Genomic DNA, 10,593 nt, shown 5'->3' with positions numbered 1-10,593 from the left:
ATGGTGTTGGTGGATGGACTTGATGATCATAGAATCGTAGAATCATAAAGGCTGGAAATGACCACTGGGATCATCTAGTCTAACTCCAACCCATCACCACCAACTTTGTAGTCTTTTGCAACCTTAACGATTCTATGAAAGTGTTTCCATTTGCTTGGTCCATTGACTCCTGGCATGACAGCCTGGGACTTGTACAATAAATACTTGCCTGGAGCAGACTGATCTGATCATTGCTGACCTGGAGAGCCAGGAATCCCAACAGGCAGTTGCAGTGCTGTATAAGAAAAGCATACAGAGGTCTCTAGGAGTTGAACTCAGTGATCTTTATGGGTCCCTTCCAACTTGGAACTTCCTGTGATTCTATGAGTCCTGCCTTACGGTCACCGATTTTAGAAGGAAAAATAATTCCCACTGTCTTGAGAAGGCACCATGAAAAGGAGAGCACTGACAGAGCACTACTACCTCAGCTCTGCTTGAAAACTGCATTGACAGCCTTTATAAAACCACACAACCCCCCTCCTCTGAAGAAGGGCCTTTGCTCTTTGAAAGTGATTTTCCTTTGTAAATTCCTCCTACATTAGACCCTGTGTGGCCATAAATTTGGGATTTGCCATCCTCTTTGTTTCAGCTTTGGAGGCGCAGCTCTACCCCACGACTTCTAGATCCCACTGCTCCTCCAGCTCCTGCAGCACTTCAGTGGGAGTCTCAGGTGCACAGAGGAGAGATTTAATGGATTAAACAAACAGAGCAAAGAAAAGGCAACCACAGCACAACTGTACATACACATGTACTGCATCAATAATATACACCGAGCTGCAGGCAGGGAGGAAACAACACCCAGACACATCTGGGACAAGGTTTCTTTATAAGTTTAGCCTCGCGCAGCAGCACAATGCACAGCTCCTTTATAGCTGCACCATTTCTGTGCCATGACCAAAGAGAATCAGAAGGAATCCAGAGGAGCTCCTGCTACCTGTAAGGCTTCACCTTACAGACAGTAAAGTGAGGACACTCAGCAAAATAACACAAATTAAGGTGGGGATTTAAAAGTGGATTAATTAAACAGTGTGAAACCCCTGTGAAGGTTGTTCTTACTATTCAAGTGGTCTTCCTTCCATTTAATTTAGTTGGCTTTGGAAATTAATTCAGATTAATTGTCCTAATGGTCTTTATGTACCTACTCCAGATGAACGCCAGGGTAATAAAAAGGATCGTAGCCCAGTGGCTTCATGATGGGTTTTAGACTGACACCAGGAGGGTCTTCCAGCAGATGGAAGGAAGCCCACAGATTTGCTTCCTCCCAGACTTTATCAATTTATTTTGGAAAAAAAAATAAAATAAAATGAAATCCTTTGACATCAAGAGGAACAATATCCAAATCTCCTAATTCCAGTCAATCCTTTTTGGCAAGCCTGGAGCCAAAAGAAAATCAAAACTACAAGAGAGGGGCTGCTACTGGTGGGAGGGGGGAGGAGGGGACAGGGGGTGTTGGAAATTGTCTTAAAGAGATAACTGCTGCAAATCTGCTCCTCAGAGGAGGCTCTTAATAGGAGGTTCTTCTTGAGAGCTCTGCCCAGAGGGTTCTTCAGGAGGGATTTGCTCATTGGCAGCTCACATCTGGAGACTAAAGCCCCTCTGAGAGGTCCGAGGGAAATTCGGGTGGGGGGCAGCAGAGTCATGAAACTGAGATTTCTGAAAAGTTTGGGGCACTTTTCTTTGTCAGCCTTTGAAGCCATTGAAGGTGAGGGGGGACTGGGCTCAATTCTGCTCAGTCTTGTTTGCACATTCCCAGTTTGCATACCAAGTATGTACAAATACATATATAATAATTATAATAATAATAGTAATAATAATAATAAACCCAACAGAAAGAAAATGAAATTTCAGTCTGTCCAAAGAGATGAATGCAACCCCAGCACGATGGAGCTGTAATAAAACAGCAACAATGCTTATAATGTGAATAATCAAACACCAATGGGGTGGGGCTGGGGAGAAGGGGGCTGTATTTAGTAGCAAAAGTGCTCTGAACCTCAATGGGAAATTCAATGGGATGTTCAGAGCTGTCCAGAACTGTTTCAGTGCCATCTCCCATGGAGCAGCTGAGCAAAGCGCTGCCCTAAGGGTCTGCAGCATGGCATTGGATGGGGGATGTGGAGAGATCCTGGAGTCCCACACTTCACTTAGGCTCCACGGGAAGGGGGGAGAGGCCCTGAAGACCCTATGGCTTCATGCACTGAACTGAATTTGGTACTTGTGTATATTTGACCCTGTTTCTTGGCCCAGATATGGTTCAAATATTTCTTCTTTTTTTCCATTAAAAAAAAAAAAAAAAGAAAGAAAAGAAAAGAAAGAAGAAAAAAAAAGAAAAAAAAAGAAAAAAAAGGAGGAGGAGGAGAAAAAGAAAATAGAGAGAAATAAAAAAAAGAGAGATGTTTAAAAGAAGAAAAAAAAAAGAAAAAAGTAAAAATAACGCTCTTTTTTTTGGCACAAAAGTGCCGCTGTTTTCTGTACAACGATGACAAACCTCTCCCGGTGAGCCCTGACAGGGAGTTTCGGGCACACCCAGCCCCGTAGGGACACGGGGCTTGGACATCCCACTGCAGACGGAGCGCTGTGTCCCTCCACATCAATGTGTAACCTGAAGAAGAGGGTCGGGAAATGGGGGTTGTAAATTCGGGAACTTCCCCCAAAACTCCTCCTCCCCATCATCACCCTTTTGGGTATCCGTCCCGACGGGGAGGGCAGGGGGATGAAGCCAACACATCCCTAGGAGCCCGGAACCTCTTGGTTGTAAGGTGAGAGAGACAATCCTCCATCCCGTAATACTTTGGTCCCATTCTTTCTTACCTCGGGGTACACGCACAGAAAACGCGCAGACAGCAGCACTCCCCTCCTCGCAGCCAGCGCAAGGCTGTTCTCTTAATGAATTACTAATGAGTTCAAATTGGACAGCCGGCTTAATTAAAGCGTAGAGGCGCTGTGTTTACCACGTTGTAATTGAACTCATTAGGGCTCTGGCTTTGTGTTTTGAAGCAGCCGCCGCGGTCCGCCCCGTCGGGTGAAGCATTTTGTGGGGACGGCGGTGGAGAGAATTTGGGCGTGGGGTGGGGGGCGATGTCCCGCCTTATCTGATCCCGTTCATCATTCAGAGGGGTGCGCTAGGCGGGGAAGGGTGCTTCTGCTGCCTCACAAAGTACTTGGGAACCCCATTTTGTAGAGAAAGCTGCGAAGGAACATTTTAAAAATTATTTTATTATTTTATTTTATTTTACTTTTTTGAGGTGGGGGAGATTTTAGGAAGCAAAGTCCACCTCCGCAACGCAGTGCCTCTGACCCTCTCCCCCCGCCGAGTCCCCAGGCCCCCTCTATAGAACCCCCAGTTCTTCCTCTATAAGGCTCAGAGTGGGGTCCCCCTCCATTCTCCGCAGCCGTCGGGGCGGCCCTACCCTGAGGGCGGGGGCGGTGGGGCGGGGGAGACAGCGGTTCCCCCCCCCCTTTTCCTAGAGAGGGGAGGGGGCCGGGGAAGGGGCGGCTTCCTCGCGCCGCTTGCAGGGCTCTGCGTGGCTGCTAGAAGGCGTCCGAGCCCCGACCCACCCGCGGCACATCCTCGGCGGCACGGGCGGGAGAGAAACTTCCACGGATACCGACCCGGGGGTGGGACTGATGGAACTGGGGAGGACAGGTAAGCTGTGGGGCTGGGTATGAGCTGTGGGGCTGGTGGTGAGGTGTGGGTCTGGTGGTGAGATGTGGGGCTGGCGGTGAGCTCGAATGGGATGGGGAGGAGGGAATCCTTCGTGGAGGTGGTGATGGTGATAAGGAGGATAATGGCATTTGGGATGGGTGTGGGTCTGGGGTGTTCCATACTTCATCCCCACACCAGTTTGGGGCACAGTGTTAGAAGGAGCAGTGCGTTGGAGCTGCGCTGTCCTCCTTTGAGTTTCTTTGCTGCCTCGATGCTATTTATTTTCCTTTGGAATCGTGAAGCTGTGGTCAGGTTTGGAGAGCGGGCGAGAAGCGCAAGGCTCGGCCGGACCCCAAACTTGGGTGGGCACGGGGGGCACTCGTCTTCCGTCCCCTCTCAGATGGGAAGTGGGCGGAGAGGAGTGGAGAGAGGTGAGATAGGAGACAGTGAGCGATTGCGGAGCGGGATCTCCGCTTTGTCAGCTCCGAGGTTTAACACCAGAGGGAAATTATTTGTATTATTTTATTAATAGGATTTGGGGTGAGAGAGCTGGAGCACGAAACACATGCACATGGGGGATGCCCTCTCCACCCAGACCTTTGGCTGCGTGCTTGTTGCACGACTCCTGCCCATCAGCTACCCCAAAGCAGTGGTCTATAGCATCCCACAGGCACCGCTTATATGGGGGTGGCTTTAAGGAAAGTGTGTTCGAGGTGGGATAACCTCTCTGATTTTTGACCATAACCATGAAATTCTGGTGAGGAGGGAAAGGGAAAGTGGAGATGGAAGCGAACAGAAGTTATGTTTGGGTGCAGGGAGGCAGAAGGAGTCGAGGTGGACCCTGAACTATCGAGGAGAGCAGTAAAAGCCAACCGACCCCAATCCCCACAGGTTGTTTGTTCCTCATAAAATACAACTCTCCATAGCAGGAAGTTACTGCAAACATTTATCAATAATGAATGAATCTCCTGTAATAAAATCCTCGCGTAATTAGCTACAGGCAAGTGCGTGCATTATGCCAAAGCCTTTTGCAACTCTTTGTTGGAAATCCGACTCAAACAGAAGAGCAAAGAGTTAGAAATAACAATAATAATAATAATAAAGCAAAGCACCACTCAGCCTTTCCGCATCTTTTTTACACCATTTCTGAAATCCGAACCGTAACTACTCCTAAAACATACCCGATAACTCTTCGGTGAATTCAGAAGAGTCATTAACATTCAGCTTTAAGTGAATGTTAACAGTAAATAAAGAAATCTCTTGATTGTAATAGTCGCAACAAAGCAATAATAAAGCAGTGGGTGGTCATCAGTAATGATAAATGTATCATTATTACTGTGCGTTGGGAAAGGGGTTGGGAAAGTGCTTCAGACTTTGTTAGTGGTGAGCGCGGTGGCAATTCGTTTCTTAGCCTGGGAAGGAAAAAAAAAAAAAAAAAAAAAAAAAAAAAAAAGCCATATAATTTTACACACAATTTAGGTGAAAATAAATTTAAATCTGTATATTACATTTTTAATTTCAAGATAGTAATTAAAGCTGCTTCATTATATCTCCTCGGAAACTCTCAGCGCTCGTCGTAATTGCCTGATTGCATGAGCTGCTGTCTAAGACACCCAAGGTTACTGGGTTCTGAAAAGTGAATTATTCACTGACGTGATGAGTTTTCGCCCCATCGCGTCACGTTTTCCGGGAAGTTCCGATTCGTCGGTCCCAAACCCGGTGAAGGAAGTTGGATCCGATGTTCCCCTACGAGTCCCTTCCAACTTGGGATATTCCCCGATTCGAAGTTTGTTGAGAAACACTTAATACAAACCCGATCCTGCCGGAAGAAGCTCAGAGCACTTTAATTCAGGCGTTTGTAAGCAAAATCAGTCGCTGAGCTGATTTTCGTTCGGGACTTCCCTCCCTCCCCCACACCCCACCCCTATAAGGGTTAATTCACCCACATCCAAATTCGCAGCTTCCCCAGGCTGAGCAAAAAGCAGATTTCGTGCATTTTTTGTTTGGATTTGAAGCACGGAGGAGCTCGGGGCTGGGATGCGTCGCACCGCTCTGCTCCTCGCAGGAAGGGAATGAGAGCCGCAAATTACAGTTCGGTGCCGGAGGCGGGGGGAGCCTTCCCCGGGGGAAGCGCTGAGCTCTGCACGTACCTTCACCTCCGTTCTGACCGCTCGGAGAGCGCAGGGAAGTTAACAGAGACAAAAGATGCTCTTTATTCCTCCGTCCTTCATTTTGCGCCGATTTTCAGTAGTCGGAGGGGTGGAAAACAGCCCCAAAACACCCCGTCCCCAAACTCTGCCCGTGCATTAAAAGCGCCGGGAGGAGCTCGCGTTTTTCCCCGTTATCATCGTTATATGAGTCTTCCCGAGGCGTCCTCTCTCTCCGCCGGAAAAACTCCGCGCAGCTCTCTGCCCTTTTGTTGTGCCGAGCTGCGTTATTCAGGAGCGGAGACAAAAGCCCGAAGTGATGCGATCTAAATGAGCTGCGGGCTTTTCCAGATGGGACCACCTCTATTCCAAATGCCCCCTCCGCTTTCTGCTCCGTATAATAAAAAGCGATTACAAAAATAATACTTAGCAAAGGGCTTCGCTGGACACAGAACAGCGAGAAGAAAAATATAGCCAGAAGTATCTTAAAAACCCCTTCTGCTACCTAAATTTTGTTGGAAAAAGGGGTTAAGAACGGTACCTTGTGCGCTACTTTCACGGCTGTGAGTTTCAATGGGATGCGGAGGGGTGGGAGGAGGGGATGGATCCGTGCTGGGGGTGGTTTTCTTTGTGGTTTTTTAAGCGCACCGAGGTTGCCTCTTTCCTCCTGGGCTGCTTTCCTCGTATTTAAGCGCCAGGGAAGTAAATAAAGGGCAGGAGAGTGAGAAGAGGTGGGTTAAACTTGGCCGCTTCTCTTTGCTGCTCCTTTTTTTCTTATTTTATTTTATTTTATTTTTCACGAAGCGATTCTTAGCGAAGTGGATGTGCTGCTTTCGCCTCGTTTCCAAGGCAGAAGCGAGATAGGACAGAAGGGAAAAGGAGCCAGGACTCGAGTTTGTCCTCTCCAGGTTTCTGAGAGAACTTTGTCCGCTTACCCCCCGCCTCTCTAATCTAACCATTCCAAACGGCACAGGACGAAATGAACGGGAGTCAATGAACGGCAGCAGGACAGGAGCCCGGGGCGGCAGATCCACGGGGGAAGAGCACAGATACCCCCTCAAGCCTGGCTGCCCGTCCCGCTCCTCTCCGGGGGTGCAGGCTGGGCTCCGGCCCAGACGTGGAAGTGCCGAACGGGTCGGAGGCGGCCCGAGCTGCCCGGGAGGGAGCACCCGGCCCGGGGACACCTTTGGGAGCCGCCCCGCTCCTGGGCGGACGGAGCTTTCTGCTGCCAACCGAGGTCAAGCCCTACCCCTTGCTACCCCAAGGGGTTTCCCGACAGGCTTAAGCAGAGTGAAAGTAGTGAAAGGTGTAACGTCGCCTCGCTGAAGCGGATCGGCCCATTCCCAATTAGGTGAAGTCCGCCGAGCCGGACACGCTGCTGTGGGCAGTTCTCGGTTACCACGCACTGCCCGGCACTCCGCTGTCCGTGGGGACTTGTGCACGAGCAGCACAAGTGCCCATAGATTTCTGTTTTCCGTACGGTATAAATTCAGGAAGCCCTTCAGCTTCTCCCACGGATTGCAAAGAGGCAGCGAGCAGGTGACCAAACTTTACTTAGTTTTGCTTTTAATGACGGTGAAACGAAAGGCTGGCGACTACTAACGACTTCGCACCGAGTCTGAATTTCAGGCTGCGAGGCCCGAGCTCGGGGTAGGGGCTTCGTTGAAGACTCATCGCAAGACCCACGGCATCCTTTTCTTTTACTTCTCCTCCATTGCCGGGGCTCAGAGCAGGGGCCGAGGCTCTCTATCCCCGTATCTCCCGGGAACCGTCGGGGCAAAGCCCTCCGGGGGCCCCCACCGCTCCCCGGAGGCGGCCGCTGCGGGGAAGAGGGCACCGTGAGCCCGCAGGGAGCGGGCAGCTCCTCCCGGTCCCCCTCCCCAATCCCCCGGTGACAGCGAGCGAAGAGAAAAAGGGAGATTTTCTCCTCGACGTTGTCATAGATCAAGCGATGCGTGACTCGGGTTTAAGCAATGAAACAATTGGAATCAATTAGCTGGCGGAGGAGAGTTTAGAAGTGTAAAATTCACGTCAGCCCGGTTAGGAAGCATTGATTAAAATGTCACCAGTGTGAGGTTATGGCCACGGAAAGCAGCGGGCTCCGCGCAGGAGAGGCTCGGGAAAAAATGGGGGGGAGGGGAGAAAAGGGGGAGCCTCTGTGAGACAGGGAGTGGAGTTTAATAAGAAGTGACAGAAGTAATAAGGAGAGGTGGGATTCTTCTTTTCTTTTGCTATTATTTTTTTAATATATTTATTTATACGTTTTAGCTAACGGGGGAGCTTCGCCGTTTTGATGCCCGGTGGGAAAAGGAGCGGAGAGAGTTCGGGGATCGCCGTGGGTGTCTCTGGGACAGATCGGCGCTGAGATTTTCGTCTGGACAGGTGGGAAAATGAAGGGGAAATGAAGGGGAAATGTCACGTTTAGGTGATATTTGGGGGTTGGTGCTGCTCGCGTGGATGGAGAGGAATGCTGAGACTGTTGCGGGTTTGTATAAAGGAAGAAAAAAAGGAGGGGTATTAGAAAACAACCCTTCGTCCCTGTTTCCACTCCAGGAGAGCGCTTGAGATCCTATTTTAGCTGCTCCCTCGGCTTTTCCCACTGGTCTGCTCCGCAGCGTGAAGAACGTCGTGAAATATGCACGTCTTTTTTTTTTCGGCTGCACTTTATTCAACTGCTTTGGAAAAGAAAATAAGAATAAGGAGCTGCAGACTATTTGCTGGGAATTTTTATTTTTATTTTTTTTTCTCTTCTTTTTTTCGAGTAATTAGGAAATGACATTTGCTCCACGTTATGAGCGAGAGCAGGTTTGGAGAATCGCAGTTTTGAAAGGGAGCAGGGTTACCAGCATCCTCACCCGTGTGTGTAATGGCTGCAGCATTCTGGGGCTGGAAATCAACTTTATTTCAACCCCTTTCTCTTTTCTCCCACCCCGTAATTTGTAACAATATTTGCAAATAATGACTGCGAAAAGAAGTGGGTTTTATACTTTGGGATTATAAAACAGGCAAAGTGGCTCATATCGTGGTGGGGGAGGAAAAAAAAAAAAAGAAGAAGAAGAAAAAGAAGAGGGGGGGGAAGGAAAATAAAGGGAAGGGAAAAGAAGAAGAAAGGGAAAGGAAAAGGGGGGGAGAGGAAGGGAAATGGGAAAATGGAAAGGAAAGGGGGAAAGGAAGGAAAGGAGAAAAGAGAAAGGAGGGAAAAAAGAAAGGGGAGAAAAGGAAAGAAAAGTAGAGGGAGAATAAGGGGGAGAAGAAAAGGGTGTGGGGGGAAAGGTAGGAAAAGGAAAGAAGGAAGGGGAAAAAAAGAAAAGAATGGAGAAAAAGAAAGAGAAAGAGTAAAAGAAAGGAAGGAAGGGGGGAAGAAAGGAGAGTAGAGCGGGAAGAAGAGAAGGAAAGGAAAGAGGAAAAATGAAATGGAAAAAGTGGAGGGAGAAGGGAGAAACAAAGCGAGAATAGGGGGAAGGAGAGGAAAAGGAGAAACGAGGGGAGAAGGGAAGAAAACAGAAAGGTTAAAAGAAAAAGAAAGTAAAGGGGGGAGGAAAGAAAAGGGGGGAGGGGGCAAGGAAGGAATGAGGGAAAAAAAGGCAAAAGTTCATCCCCCTTTCCAATGCCTCTTCTCGAGCCTCCCGCCCCGGCTCGAGGCTCTCCAGGAGGCGCTGAGGGCTGCGCGGTGCCCCGGGGCCCCGACGGGGCGTCCCGTCCCTTCTCGTCCAGGGAGGACCGAAGGGAGGGATGGGGGCGGCGAAGGGGGCTCCGGCCTGTCCGCCCCCCCGGGTCCTGACGTCACCGTGCCCACGGGGGAGGGGGGGCGGCTCCCAGGGAAGCGCGTAGCTCCGCGCTGCAGCCGCCTCCTCCTCCTCTTCCGTGCGCGGAGCTCCGCGGAGAGGACAGGGGCCGGGCGGCCGCGGGGATGCTTGTCCTCTCCTGTGGTGGCCCGCGGAGGTAAAACTGGGATCGGACGCAGAGGTGGAAATCGGGGCGATGGGGCTGAGGAGCAACCGTGGTGTGCGGTGGGGAACGGTCCTTACGGCGGCTGGGGGATTTATGGGGATGCTGGGTGGGACGTGCATGGTAATGCAGAGGCAGTGAGTAGAGAATGGGGTGGGAGAAGCGGAGAAGCACTCGGTGCAGAATCAGTCTTCCCGGAGATCGCTGTAGAGCGGGGCACTGAGTGCTCCCTCCCAGCAAATTCAAAGGAGGGCATTTAGGGAGCCGGGCAGCTCGCGGACGTGTTTCCCTTCCCCTTCATCCTGCCATCCCCCTTTCTCCTCCCCTTCTATTGGCGGAGCCCCACTGACGGCTCCGTGTCCCTTGCTTTCTGCCCTGCTGACAGCTCCACGTCTCTCATTCTCCCCACAGCTGGAGAACAGCGGCCCCCCTGGCATTGAAGAGATGGCAACCAGCCCCCTGCCTGCTCCCACGGACATTTTGCTGCCATCTCCATCCGGCGCGTACCCACCAGACCCCATGAACCAACAGCAGCGTGCTGGCCATGCCGCCATGAAACCTAACCAAGTGGGGCAGGTGATCCTCTATGGCATCCCCATCGTCTCGCTGGTGATCGATGGGCAGGAGAGGCTGTGCCTGGCACAGATCTCCAACACTCTGCTCAAAAACTTCAGTTACAATGAGATCCACAACCGACGCGTGGCCCTGGGCATCACTTGCGTGCAGTGCACACCAGTGCAGCTGGAGATCCTGCGGCGTGCCGGGGCCATGCCCATCTCCTCTCGGCGCTGCGGGATGATCACCAAGCGGGAGGCA

At 50.7% G+C, this 10,593-nt stretch overlaps 1 protein-coding gene across 3 annotated transcripts in view; it reads left to right on the top strand.

The window, feature by feature from the left end:
• The first annotated feature begins 3,574 nt into the window (after positions 1 to 3,574).
• Positions 3,575 to 10,593, top strand: part of SKOR2 (SKI family transcriptional corepressor 2) — a 24,607-nt gene continuing 17,588 nt past the window's right edge. For 2 of the 3 annotated variants that reach the window (XM_032441433.2, XM_085528207.1), the window contains exons 1-3: positions 3,575 to 3,682; positions 8,098 to 8,211; positions 10,189 to 10,593. The exon at positions 10,189 to 10,593 is cut by the window's right edge and continues 1,668 nt beyond it. In XM_032441433.2, the coding sequence (XP_032297324.2) occupies positions 10,222 to 10,593 (372 nt within the window). In that variant the 5' untranslated portion in view covers positions 3,575 to 3,682; positions 8,098 to 8,211; positions 10,189 to 10,221. Of the gene's footprint in view, positions 3,683 to 8,097; positions 8,212 to 9,634; positions 9,772 to 10,188 lie in introns of those variants that run through there. The other variant, XM_015848236.3, reaches the window with a different exon arrangement.

The sequence above is a fragment of the Coturnix japonica genome, chromosome Z (genome assembly GCF_054131305.1).
Source record: "Coturnix japonica strain WE chromosome Z, WE-NBRP24, whole genome shotgun sequence".
Taxonomy (NCBI): Eukaryota; Metazoa; Chordata; class Aves; order Galliformes; family Phasianidae; genus Coturnix; species Coturnix japonica.
This window is presented reverse-complemented; position numbering and strand designations above follow the sequence as displayed.